We start from the raw sequence: 14,432 nt of genomic DNA, 5'->3' as shown, positions 1-14,432 counted from the left end.
TGCAGTCTCCAGCACTCCAGGGAGGGGTGGGAGAGACTTCTGTTGGCAACCCTGAAGAGCCACTGCCAGTGTCAACAGTATTGAGCCGGAAGGACCAATGATCTGACTCAGTATAAGGCAGCTTCTTATGTTTCTAAAGGATATGAGCTTGTGTCCATGTTTTGCATTTAAAACAATACTGCACCTTTAGGAGCAGGTACAGCAATTCCAAGGATACACATGAAATGCATATTTTGAGATTTCCATCACCACTAAAACTTGCATTCCACAGACTTCCCTCATTTTTAAAAAATAAATCACCAAGTCGTGCTGTTTGCCTTGCTTTGCCTGGGCTGCAGATTACACCAAATGGATGCATATTTCCAGATGGAGGACCAAAGAGATCAGAAAGGTCGAGGGCAACCACCGATTTCCACATTTTAATTTACATACAATCACTGTTTGAAATCATTTGCATAAAATCATTTGCATAAAATTCACATAAGCATGGTGGACTACCAACAGCAGCTTTTGGAGTTGTGGCCCCTTTTCTGTGATGCCATCTGTACATTTTCTGGAAGTAAGAACAAGAAGTCTTTAGCTATTTTGGTGAAAATAATCTGTTGAGATCTCATTTTACATATTTAACAAGTTTGGTAATGATAGGGTGGACAGATGGACTAGTGAGTGTGTGTTGGGGGAAGGATGCCCTACATTCAGGAGCATTGCCATACTGATATGATGTACGGACAAGCTACCAAACCATTTCTCATTCCTCCCCATACATGTTTATATTTATAATATAGAGGAATTGATAATTGCAAGCCTTGAAAAATAAGTACAAATTAAACAGGGCTCTTATAATTAGCACAATGCATAGAAGACATCACATCAACGATTTAATGACAAACAGCTGCTCTAATGAACAAGAGAGTCCCTAACAGCCCCTCTTCATAAATCACAAGCCACTAAAGCAGATCCTTTGGGCTTGAAATGCACCCGGCAAATTTGCAAACTATTACTTATCTGCTTTTTAATTTTATCAAGCTAATTTCACATAACTGCTTGTAATTGCTAATTGCATCTTCCTATTTAGCGTTGTGTAAATAAACTGAGGAGTCCCTTCAAGCGTTGAGCAACTTAACTCTTTCTGGTTTGTGTTAGTGCTTTGAGTGAAGCATTGTTATTTGTGCTGCAATTTGAACTGGCACATCTAACTTAAATAGTACTTACATTAAAGTTATTGTGTATTCTCCAATTCCTGCCAACTCGCACCCTACGATCTGCAGAGGAGGCTCTGCTCAGGACCCTGTCAGGGGGCATAGCTCATTTGGCAGTGACACAGGATGGGACCTTCTCTGTGATGGCATCCTGACTGTGAAATTCCCTCCCAGTAGAGCTGCAAGAGTAGAGACACACTTACTGTTGTGCCAATTCCAGTGCATCTCCATCTGTTTTCTGAAAACAGGGGCACACAATGCTAGTAAAACTCCACCCCTTTTTACTCTAAAACCTGGTTGGATTAACTCAAGTGCATTTTTTTTAAAATCCACCTTCACACAGATTTCACAACTGATTGGTAGATTAACCTCATTGCCACTCCAGGTGTAGCCAATGGAAACACTTTGCTGTGGGCTCAGGCAGAGACAATGATTGGCCTAACACTTTGCTGTGGGCAGTCCTGCAAGACTGAAATCAGCAACGGCGAAGGGAGGTGTGTCCAGCTGAGGGCAGAGTCACTTCAAAATACAGCCAATCTTGCTGCTTTTGATGAGACTAGTGTGCCCACAGCCTAACGTTATTCTGCCAACAGCTAATCTGGGCCTTTGGGGAAGGGTGAATGTGGGTGATGATAACTTACTGCAGCATTCTGTATTTTAAAATTATTATACCAATGTATTTTGTATTATGTTTTTAAGGTTTTAATTTTGTTTGTAATCTGCTTAACTATATGCCACCCTAGACTCCTAAGGGCAGGGTAGAAGGTAGAATAAATAAAGCATATTAATAGACATAAGAAATGTTTCAACACAACACAGTGAAGACACAAATGAAGAGCGGCGTACTTTCTCCTCTGAATGAACCATGTGCTTGCCCACAAGAGTTACATGAATTACATGGGTAATTCAAAGAAAATGTTGAGGCAAAAAAACCTCACTTTCTTAACAGATGTTATGCAACTCAAAATACACTACTGCATTTTGGCACAAAACTGTTGACGTGTAAGGATGTCTGTATGCACAGCAGGGTTTGTAATCTACTTTTTCAAACAACAGTACCTCATTTAATTTAACAAGTTAACATTCTTGTGGCTGCATATGTAAGACAATACCTGCCCGTAAAAAGAAGGGGTGTGACTGGATCAGAGCCTAAAATGCTACATGAATGGTGACAATCGTGATTCTGTATTCCTGGGTGCTTGACAAAGTTGGCTCCTGAGCATTAATAAATAAATAATAAATAAAATTTTATTTATTAGTCGCCCATCTGTCCGAGTTAACGGACACTCTGGGCGATGTACAACAATACAATACAACAATTCAAGTACAGTATAAAATAATATATAAATCAGCAAAACACAACATCACCATCAATTCAACTAAAACCATCTTCAGTTAAGATTCCATAAAAACTAATCCCCCTCAAAAATCCCATAGGCCTGCCTGAATAGCCAGGTCTTTAAGGCTCGGCGAAAACCCATCAGGGAGGGGGCATGTCGGAGGTCAAAAGGGAGCGAGTTCCAGAGGGTGGGCGCCACAATTGAAAATGCCCTCTCTCTGGTCCGCACCAGCCTAGCTATCACAGTGGCAATAAAACAGCTTTCAAAGAGCCCCTCAGGTTCTTGCACTGGATTCTCCTCCCAGTCCTGCTTACAGAAAGAGACTCCTTTTGTTTCTGTGGGGCTGTGTAGGCTGCTTTGCTGGTGCACTCTGAAAGATGCAGTTCTGTGCTATGGAAACAAAACAGAAAACACCATTAAACACACACACATTTGGATAGATTTGTCTTTGTCGTACTTGAATCCCACCCTTCTTTCATGAAGCTCAGAGTGGCATACATGAGGGCTTTCTTATTTTATTCACACAATAAACTTGTGACTAATAGCTTTATGACCAAGAAATAATGCCAGGGTCCACTGCCTACCCACCTGAAATCAAGGGCTATGCAAGAATTTAAATCTCAGACAGCAATCCTGGGTACACTTACCTGGGAATAAGTCCCATTAAAGTCAATTGTGCTTACTTTTAAGTAGACAGGTTTAGAATTGCACTGAATTGTAATTTCTTACCGAGGAATACTCTAGCTAAAATGCCTACAGCTCTATGCATATTCTATACACAGATTTTTTTTAAAAAAAGGCAACACTGAGCAGCAAGCCAATTCTGTGATGAAGCATGGAATGATGCATAAAGAAGATGGCCAGGGCATCTGAGGAGAAGGCCAAGGCTAATGTGATGTGGGAGATCCATGATTGTTATTTCAGTTTCTTATTGTTATAGTGACTCATGCGGATACTTTGGAGATCAGTGCTGGAAAAAGCATGTTTAACCCTTTCTTCCTATGTGCTTTTTCTGATGTAAATTGTTCCTCCTGAATTTACTAAAAAGTGTGCTCCAAAAGGAGGCAAAATACAGTGAACTATTAGCAGCTTGGGGTGGGGAGGATCAGTCAATCAGGAAAGGGCATGGGAGAAAAGAATTAAATGACCTTCCCCAGAGCAGTGGTCCACCAGCCTCCAACATAGCCCTGTGCTTTTTCTGTTGGTAAAGTAACAAAAAAACAGGAAAAACGCAGGAGATTCTGTTCATGGATCTCCTACTTCACATCCAATTGGGCTCTAATTTGACCAAATCAGTGGTTGTCTGTTATAAGCACAATCAGTTTCATGAACAGATAGTAGTTAAAGTAGGAAAATGCATCCTGCATTCTGCTGGAGACAGTGAATTAATATTGCCTAAGGGTAAAATGCTAGCTAGGCTTGTACTTCAGCATCTAAAACAACCACGAGGCTTCACTCCATTTGCCTTCATAAAATCCCCACACATTTACCAGTATAACTGCTATGAACAATCCTATCTCCCTCTCCACCTTTCTTGTCCCCAGCCAATCTCTTGGCTGATGAAGCTGCAACTCAAAAGTGGTTCGCGGGTAGTGATAATGCAGCAGTGTAATGGTCGCAGCTCCTCTCCCAGCAGATAGGATAGGGCCACCTTGCAGTGATCTGTGCCACAACAAGGATTCCCATTACACCAGCTTAGTGCCTGACACAGTGCTGTGTTACCCCTTAGCAGGGATACATCGAATTCGAGTTCAGTTTCCTTGTTAAATCAGTGCTAGTCCATACATAGTTGGCTACAGAAGGTACTTTCTGTCATGCTGTGCATCAAAGGGCATACCTAGACACATTTGCATCAAATTTGTGCATCAAAGGCACAACAACAAAATCATGTCTCAAATTGTACCATGCACATGCTACTACAAGATATCAACAGGCTAAAACAGCACAAAGAAAAATACGAAGAGTCTAGTCAGCTTCTCCAGGAGCAGCAGATGGCTTTCTAAACTCTCCGAAATATGAGAGTTACAAGTCTTTATGTTCTTGAGAAACCTTCCTCTTGAAACCCATAAGGGAGTGGGTTGCTCTTTAAAGGGAGTTTAAAGCAACATTAAACTGGAAAGATTTTTCTTTCTTTCTAGACTATCAGTTTGATAACCAAAGAAAGCAGGATATTATATATATATATATATATATATATTCATCCTCAGCTACGGTTTGACCTGATGTCGTTCACAACTCTGCCCTGAAGAGAAATCATGGAAATTTGTGGTGGCTCCTTTCCACACCTCTTGTTAATCTTCACTGAATCAGCCTTCAGATTCTGTTCCTCATCTTAAATGCTGCCCTAAATGCACAAATAAAATGGTAAAGCCACCACAGCACTCTGTCTTATTCAAAGGCCCAAAGCACTCTATTCAATTTGTTGACCAGAATACTAAAAAGAGATCAGGTATACATGTCCTTCTAAAATGTGTTTCTGATTTTTTAACTTTTTGTTCAAATTCTTATTGATTAATCAGCAAGGTTGTGTTTCCTTCTTTGAATAATCCATACACAAAATCATGAGCTGCCTTTGCCACTACAAAAGATATTTCCTTCTATCCAGATGAATCAGTGTTTATTCTCAAAGGCTGAATCCTTCTGTCTCCGCTGAATTACCTGGCTCTGACGCAAACAACTTGGCCTTTCACCTGAAATGTTAATTTTGCAATATAACTTATCTCTTCCTGCCCTCCACCCCCTCCAAGTTCTGTCACTGCAACAGCTCATACTCAATATTTAGGGAGTAGAACAATGCTAAGCTACTTAACACAAACTTAATTTCCTGTCTTCCTCTACCAGGGGTCCATGTTGCACAAGAATCACTTTCATGAAAATGTTTCAGAGATTGCCTCTATAATGAGTTGTAATGCTTCTAATTGTTAGTTGTGAAATTCATTAGTGTGGCATAAGGTAGTGTTGGGCAACCTGTGTGTCTCATGTGCGGGGTGGGTGGGGTAGCTCAGAGGAAGAAGAGGATGGGGGGGAGAGACCTCAGCCAAGTGATCAATTTAGACCTCTGGCAAGAACGATTTGTCTTTTCCCCCAAAGCCTGCTGGCAGGGAGGGAAAGGTGTGGGAGGAGTGAGAGTGAAAGAGAAAGGGTTTGGCAGAAAGAGACAAGGGGGTAGCCCTGCCTATCTACTGGCATGTAGTCCCCAAAAGTTAATCTCGAAGGAATGCAGCCCTCCACAGAATGTATCTCTGCATTTCTGGCCTAAGAGAAACCAACCACCTGTGTTACTCAGGGCCAAATCAGATGTCATAAGAGAGTCTTAAAGAGACTACAGGAGGTATACTAACATAGCTGGAAACGGGCAAGTGCATGTTTTGTTTTGGAGCAGATTTTAAGGGTGTGGGGGGGGCTGCAGGGGAGAGGAGAGGAGATGTCTGCTGTGCTTGCAGAACAGCTGTGTTAAGGACAACCCAGTGTTATTTCATAAAGCTAATATTTGACCTGAATGGAAGGCACAGTGCTGTAATTCAGTATACAGAATATGATTTCTGCCTTGGCCCCTGCACACTGACAGCTGCCAAGGGCTCTTATAGGCTAAAGAACTCCGAAACAAAATGGGTGTTCAAATGAACTCACTCACATGTTCAATGAACACATGAAAGGGTAGCTGCCTGGAACACACACACAGAAGCCATTGTACAAGTGAGGGGGTTTGTCTGAACACACCTACACTGCCTTTCAAATAGTAAATAACTCTCATAGATCCTGGATTCAAAAGTAAACACTCCTTCAGCTACAAAGAAAAGACTGTGGGCTGTAATAGGAAGAACTGTACCTATTTGCTTGTAGAACTGGTCTTGTACCTGTCCTGTTCCATACACCTCTCTTTAACATAAAGAACTCCCTCTAGTCTCTTCACCTGAAAAACAAAAAGACATCTTTCTCAGTCAAACTGAAATGAACCAGGTGCCTTTCAGTTACAGGACCTAATGAGTATGCCACAAAACCTGAGGGTATTGTCTGAAGGCATATGAGGCTATCACCTTGCTGCAGCTAAGCAGGTCTAGGTCTGATCACTGCCTGGATGGGTATGCCTGGAAACCACATGCCTTGGGTTTCATGATGAAAAAAAGTTGGGATATACTGAAATTCTAAGAAGATAAATAAGATATGATGTAGCCAGGTAGGTTGACTCTAGAAGGGCTGAATGAATTTTCTTTCCAGATCTAATCACCTAGTTCCTGGCAAGCAATGGGTTGGGAAGTGATGAGTGCAAACACTGAAACTGGGTTCTCCTTTAGATTCTGAACTTGCTCTTCTTGCCCAGAATGTCAGCCATTCTCCCAAACACTCAGATTTATGACTCACAAAGCAGGCCAAGTAGAAAGTTTCAAATGCTTTGCTAAGTAAGAAGATGAGAATTGTTCAAAGCATGATTGACTAGCTGCACAGGAAATGAACAAATATCTGATTATGTTAAAGCAACTCTATCAATAAATCTTATAATTAAGAGAGGTAACAACAGGTGTCCATTTAACCATGGTTACCAACAAATTTAACACACTTTCCCCAGTACCTTAATCCTTTTTTATCTAGCTGGAAAAATTCATATTCACATATATGTTTCAGATAACCTAGTTAAGGTTGTCATAGTTACCAAATGTGCAGCCAAGTGATTATTCCCCAGGTCATCCTTTTAATGGGGAAAATAGCAAATTAATGAGTTTCTCCAGTTCTGAATTTGGTGTTCCCTTAATAATTGGACTGGGCTAGTTTTGTAGCTTGAACATTCCTGCTGCTATCCCTACAACCACACAAGCAACTGCTGTTCAAAAATAAATTACTAAAGCCAGTTTCTTTTCCAGTCCATTGGTGGCTATATTTATACTGACCATCAATGTCTTTGGTAACTCAACATTTCTTCTCTGACCTGGTGCTTCAGATACAATTTGATATAAAGTTCCATGAAATCAACAGTTTTACCATACTTATGACAACATCTGAGGAAGAATGTGCTTCTGAATGGAGGTTTTGTCATCTCCCCACTGGAGGAATCCTCTTCAGAGGATAACCTGGAGCTCCCTGAAGCAAACATCATGGAGGAGCAGTCCATGTCAAGGGACCATAAAACAGAGCAAAGGGCTCTGGGGCTCACAGGACACACAGTAAACTGACCTCTTCTTCCTCAAGGCACAGACAGCCTCTTCATGCAGTTTCCTATGTAGGGAGTGCATGTGCTTAAAGGTGCAGGATCAGTCAGCTGCCAGATGATGAAGTGCCTGCCTGAGGAACAGGGACTCCTCAGGAGTAAAAAGGATGCTTGGGAATAAGCTACTCCTCACCAGTAGAGCAAATTCTCAGGCAGCATGGATGATCTACAGCTGTGCAAAGGTGGGGGCCTGAAGACTCAAGCTTAAGCACCTTCAGCTCCAGGCATGGAGTGCTGGTATGTCTGCTCCAGCTCCCTGATTGTAGCCCTGGCTGGTCACTGGACTCATCATGTTTGGACTTTAGATTGTCTTTGAGCTTCTTGTGCTGCCCCGAGGTTTGACCACTGGGCTGCTGTCAGACCTTGTTTCTGGTACTGTTGATTGTTAACTCTCATCTGCTCTCCCCCGATGCAGGGCAGGCTTATTGTGAAATTGTGTGCTTGTGCACGCAAAGTTTTTGCATACTCCACATGAGGACATTATCAAAATACCATCCTGTATTTTTCCCCCAATATTTAATCTGGATTTCCTCTCACCATGGTTAAGTAAGAGCAATTTATATACATGCAGTCATTGCTGGTGTCAGCTATTTAGCACTTTTGGAGGGTGGGGAGTTTGCCATCTGTGTGGTGACACTCTGGTGGGTGGTTTTCATTGCCACACTCCCACTTCCATTTGCTCTTCTCCTCAGCAAAGTACAATCTAGCCATTCTATTTCCAGCGGGCTAAGCAATACAAGCATACCTATTTCCACTGACTGTCGCATGCTGAAGGCATGTCAGAATTTCAACAACCCAGTTTGGAGGTCTTCTCTCAAGATCTCAACGTATGTGGGGGAATTGCCTTGGAGACTGCAATCACAGTACATACATTTGGACTTCTTTTTAAAAACAATTTAATACAGATGTCTTGCTCAAGACCAATTTATCAGAACATTGGTATACCTAATTATCAGCCCTGTGCAAAACCTGTGTATTAAAACATTTTCTAAAAACCAAAGTATAAGCTTCCATTGTCCCATTGTGAAACATACTAAGGGCTGGTAATATTTACTCTTGCATTCTTGTACACTTTCAGTGGATTTTTTTTTAAGTATGCACAAACAGGTCCAGAAATACTTGTGAACATGCCCAGAATGGGAGAAAGTAGTGTGTGTGGGGGAACAGTGATTGAGGGAAGGGGACCAGAAAACACAGCACAGAAACATTCTGTCAAGGACCACCCACTGGTGTAGATGGGAAACAGTAGATTCCTACCAAAAAAAACCCCTAAGACTAAAACATTGAGTGTGTGGATGCTTGGGTGCCAACTGCATACACAGAAAAATCAGATCTGAATGACCCATTTGCAACAAAACCCCCAAACAAAACCACCATGCATTTCTTTTGCATGGGAGCTATTTCATCTTCTAAAAATTCTCACACTACCACATTAGCCTTACAATGGTACCCATGTTGAAATCTTTTTCCCTCATAGGAAAACCAATAAAATATGGCAGAATAGCTATCTCATATATTGTTGGACCCAGCCAGCAGTGGGTTTTAACAAAGAAACAGAATTGCTTGGGGAAAATGGGGGGCAGGGGCTAGAGAAAAGAATGGATGTCCTGGCATGGGCCTCAGAAAAGGTATCTCACAGCCATCTCCAGCTTTATTTTGAACAGATACAGTTCTTAAAGTGGAGGATAAAGATTTTCTTGGATTTTGGTTTTGGTTTTTTAAGTTACAATCAACATGTTCTCCTAGGAATAATAACTGCATTTCTTTAAGAATCACAGTTATCAATAACAGAGCTAGAATAAAGGTACAAGATAAGGGCATCAAGTATATTAAAACGAGGAGCTGCACATAAAAGGAAAAAGATGTGGATGATTGTCTTCAGAGGTAAACCAACTTTACTATTTTACAGGGGAAAACAGCAAATTACTGATATGGCCAGAAAGCCTGCAAAAGCACAGGCTGCAGAAACTCGGAGAACTGAATTTAAGATTGGAAAAATGAGAATCTGAAAGAACCGAAATTGACAGATCTTTCCATCCCTAGTTGACAATATGTATGCTGTTAGAGCTATAATGAAACTCCGTAACTATTACTTTCACTTTTCCCAGTTGCAAAAAAAAGGAATGTCTAGAAAAGGGGCTGATGACTGATGAGTTTAGTTCCCATTTTAGAGGACATTAAATACAGTGCCTTGAATTCACAGAACAAAAATTTTAATCTGGAATTAAAGCAAGCCAAGAAGGTCTATTGCAATAAGGAAAGGACAACCAGGACTGAGAATCTTTTAATTAGCAGGTTTATATGTTCGGCATCTCTGGAGAATGTCCCATTAGGAATCTAACAAAAGGGAAGAAAGGAAGTGGCTTGCTGTTTCTGTTAGGCTGAACTTTTCTTTTCAAAACAAGAATTAGGTGATTTTGCTAATTAAAATCAAACAGGAGTACTGCCATTAATCTCTTTAGCAGGCAGATTACACCTAAAAGCTTTTTTTGCACCTCTTCATGGGGATCAGGATGTCTTTCATATTAGAAATAATTTTTCAGATGCTCCAGCAGCCTGCCTTAGGATTCCCAGCAAGGTCAAAAAGAGGCCAATTTTTAAAGTTAATTTTGAACACTTTGCTATGGTGTGAGAATATTAGGTCTTATTTTCCATAGCTCAACAGTAAGGAGGGGGTTTACACATGGCAAGAAATAGGTGATGACTTTGTTGTTGTTGTTATGTGCCTTCAAGCTGATTATGACTTATGGCGACCCTATGAATCAGTGACGTCCAAGAGCATCTGTCATGAACCACCCTGTTCAGATCTTGGAAGTTCAGGTCTGTGGCTTCCTTTATGGAATCAATCCATCTCTTGTTTGGCCTTCCTCTTTTTCTACCTCTTTCTGTTTTTCCAAGCATTATTATCTTTTCTAATGAATCATCTCATTATGTGTCCAAAGTATGATAACCTCAGTTTCATCATTTTAGCTTCTAGTGATAGTTCTGGTTTAATTTGTTCTAACACCCAGTTATTTGTCTTTTTTGCAGTCCATGGTATCCGCAAAGCTCTTCTCCAACACATTTCAAATGAGTTGATTTTTCTCTTATCAGCGTTTTTCACTGTTCAACTTTCATATACATACATAGAGATCGGAAATACCACGGTCTGAATGATCCTGACTTTAGTGTTCAGTGATCCATCGTTACATTTGAGGACCTATTCTAGTTCTCTCACAGCTGCCCTCCCCAGTCCTAGCCTTCTTCTGGTTTCTTGACTATTGTCTCCATTTTGATTAATGACTGTGCCAAGGTATTGATAATCCTTGACAAGTTCAATGTCCTCATTGTCAACTTTAAAGTTACATAAATCTTCTATTGTCATTACCTTAGTCTTTCTGATGTTCAGCTGTAGTCCTGCTTTTGTGCTTTCCTCTTTAACTTTCATCAGCATTCATTTCAAATCGTTACTGGTTTCTGCTAGTAGTATGGTATCGTCTGCATATCTTAAATTATTGATATTTCTCCCTCCAATTTTCACACCTCCATCTTGGTCCAATCCCGCTTTCTGTATGATATGTTCTGCATATAGATTAAATAAATAGGGTGATAAAATACACCCGTCTCACACCCTTTATGATCGGGAACCAATTGGTTTCTCCATATTCTGTCCTTACAGTAGCCTCTTGTGCAGAGTATAGGTTGTGCATCAGGACAGTCAGATGCTGTGGCACCCCCATTTCTTTTAAAGCATTCCATAGTTTTTCATGATCTACACAGTCAAAGGCTTTGCTCTAATCTATAAAGCACAGGGTGATTTTCTTCTGAAATTCCTTGGTCCATTCCATTATCCAACGTATGTTTGCGATATGATCTCTGGTACCTCTTCCCTTTCTAAATCCAGTTTGGACATCTGGCATTTCTCGCTCCATATATGGTAAGAGCCTTTGTTGTAGAATCTTGAGCATTACTTTACTTGCATGGGATTTTAAGGCAATAGTTCAATAATTACTGCATTCCCTGGGATCCCCTTTCTTTGGAATTGGGATGTATATGGAACGCTTCCAGTCTGTGGGCCATTGTTTAGTTTTCCATATTTCTTGACAGATTTTAGTCAAAAATTGGACTGATTCAGTCTCAGTAGCTTGTAGCAACTCTATTGGTATGCCATCTATTCCTGGTGATTTGTTTCTTCCAAGTATTTTAAGAGCAGCTTTCACCTCGCATTCTAAAATTTCTGGTTCTTCATACGGTTCCTCCGTGAATGTATCTGTCATCCTGGGATCTCTTTTATAGAGTTCTTCAGTGTATTGCTTCCATCTTCCTTTTATTTCATCTCGGTTGGTCAGTGTGTTCCCCTGTTGATTATTCAACATCCCTACTCGTGGTTTAAATTTCCCTTTCATTTCTCTAATCTTTTGAAACAGGGCTCTTGTTCTACCCTTTTTGTTGTCTTCTATTTCTATACAGTAACTATTGTAATAGTTCTCTTTGTCCCTACCTACTAGTCGCTGTATTGTTGCATTTAGGGTTCTGACTGTGTTTCTATCTCCTTTTGCTTTTGCTTTCCTTCTCTCTTTAACCATTTGAAGAGTTTCTTCAGTCATCCATTGAGGTCTTTCTCTCTTTTTAATTAGAGGTATTGTCTTTTTGCATTCTTCCCTGATCATGTCTCTGACTTCACTCCATAGTTCTTCTGGTTCTCTGTCAACTAAGTTTAAAGCCTCAAACCTGTTCCTTATTTGATCTTTATATGCTTCTGGGATGTTATTTAAATTGTATTTTGGCATTATGATTGCTTTGTTGTTCTTCTTTAGCTTTACTCTGATACGTCCAGTTCATGATCTGTACCGCAGTCTGCTCCTGGCCTTGTTTTCGCAGAAAGTATGGAACTTCTCCATCTTCTGCAACTGAAGCCAGATTAGGCAACTGTGATGATGGCAAGGGATCTGCACACTTTTGACAGTGTAGGCTTCCCATGATTCCCTGTCTTTGATGACCAAATTAAGTGTCAGAATGTAGTCCTGGATCCAACACCAGTTTTAGAGTTACAGGACATTAAGGCTGCAATCCAGTACATGTCTACTCAGAAGTAAGCTCCATGGGGTTCAATGGGAATTACTCACAGGTAAGTGGGTATCGGATTACAGCCTAAGAGTACATTTTATCAACTTAGGGATGTTTTGAAGTAGGAGATCCATCAACTATAATCTATGTTCTCATAACTGCCAGAACAGATCAGACGAATTTACCCTACATGGGGCTGTCCCTGAAATTAATTCAGAGGATTCAACTAGCATTGAATGTTGCTGCCCAAACCTTATAGTAACAAGAAAATGAGAACATGAACAATCAAGAATTCATGCCTTCTTTTCACTACATGAATTTGGATATGCCAGAAGAACTGAAAATCAGTACAGGAGTAAATTTATAGAACTGGGTTGTTTTTTTAAAAGTGTCAAGGAGTAGGGGCAGAGAGCAAATATTTTAAACTCATCTTTAAATAAGACAAACTCCCCCAAATGAGAGCAAAAACATTTGACTTTCCAGTCTGAGACACCTATATCTGACTCAATATCCTGATCACCCATTGGTTCACAGAGAATAACCTTGGAACTTTTTCAGAGTTTGTTCAGCACCAGAGACAGGCCTGGCTTTTTAAAGTCTACCTGCTTGCTGCACTAAACAAACAGATTGATATTGGGAGTAACATTCATGCGTGCCAAGCAGCTATCCATCAAGGGAGAGAAATAAAATATGGGAGAAAAAATAAACAAGCAGTGCAGATTGTTTAAGAATGTAAAGGGCACCCTGGAATATGGTAGTTGAAAGTTCACAGTAAATTAAACAGTAGACTCAAAACACAGCCTAAATTGTTTTCACTCTTATGTAGGCTGCTTTGGACAACATATGACATTTCAGCTGTCTCAGTGTCACCCAATTTTCTATTTGCAAATCATCTTTTAAGTTTTCAATCTGGCTGCTCATTCTGTTTCAACAAGCACAACATGGAGGCTCTGAAAATATCTCTTCTGTTTTTCAGGATGTTCTTGGGGTTCCAAAGCCAACCACGTCTGAACTCTGAATACCTAAGTGCAGCCTTCTCCAGCCTAGTACCCTCCAGATGTTTTAGACTCTCACGTGGCCAATGATCAGGGATGATGGAAACTGTATCCCAACAACATCTAGAGGACACTAAGTTGGGGGAGCCTGACCTAGGATCTGGTCTCTGGTCTTAGTTCCATGGAGGTTAATGAAGCTTGAATTGGGATGAAGGCTGCTCTAGTTGCTTTAAAGCCCCATTAACCTTCTCTACTAGGCAAGCGAGACAGAAAAAGAAGACAGCTGGTGCCCAAAAGAAATACATCAAAGAACAATATCATGCTGTCCATGACCAGCATAGAGCTCTGTGTAAATGACCTCTTGAAATTCTCCACCCTATTTGTAAGCAGAGAAGTCGGGGAAATTAGTTCACCAAATACCTCCAGGAAGAAGAGGAACTGGCCGACAGTTCCTTGGGAGTGGAACTCAGCATTAGTGGTATCAGTAACACAGCTTCTTTCTTTTCCCCCCACAGTTTTTGCTGGCAGCCTGGCCACCATTTTGTATCTTCCACAATGCCCCAGACATAGCATCATTCCGGGGCATCGTGGGGAGAAATGGTGGCTACCCCCCCCCCCCCACACACACAGGTACAATGTATCAAATTAA

General features: G+C 40.8%; 1 protein-coding gene across 2 annotated transcripts in view; it reads right to left on the bottom strand.

Annotated features, from left to right (window-relative positions):
- Positions 1 to 479: 479 nt before the first annotated feature.
- The window catches only part of SHISAL2A (shisa like 2A), a 30,851-nt gene continuing 16,898 nt past the window's right edge, over positions 480 to 14,432 (bottom strand). Inside the window, exons 3-6 of one of the 2 annotated variants that reach the window (XM_061630467.1) lie at positions 6,369 to 6,452; positions 2,854 to 2,929; positions 2,312 to 2,414; positions 480 to 553 (exon numbers count right to left, since the gene is read on the bottom strand). In XM_061630467.1, coding sequence (XP_061486451.1) covers positions 6,421 to 6,452 — 32 coding nt within the window. In that variant the 3' untranslated portion in view covers positions 480 to 553; positions 2,312 to 2,414; positions 2,854 to 2,929; positions 6,369 to 6,420. Of the gene's footprint in view, positions 554 to 2,311; positions 2,415 to 2,499; positions 2,930 to 6,368; positions 6,453 to 14,432 lie in introns of those variants that run through there. The other variant, XM_061630466.1, reaches the window with a different exon arrangement.

This window comes from Rhineura floridana, chromosome 6 (genome assembly GCF_030035675.1).
Source record: "Rhineura floridana isolate rRhiFlo1 chromosome 6, rRhiFlo1.hap2, whole genome shotgun sequence".
Classification (NCBI taxonomy): Eukaryota; Metazoa; Chordata; class Lepidosauria; order Squamata; family Rhineuridae; genus Rhineura; species Rhineura floridana.
This window is presented reverse-complemented; position numbering and strand designations above follow the sequence as displayed.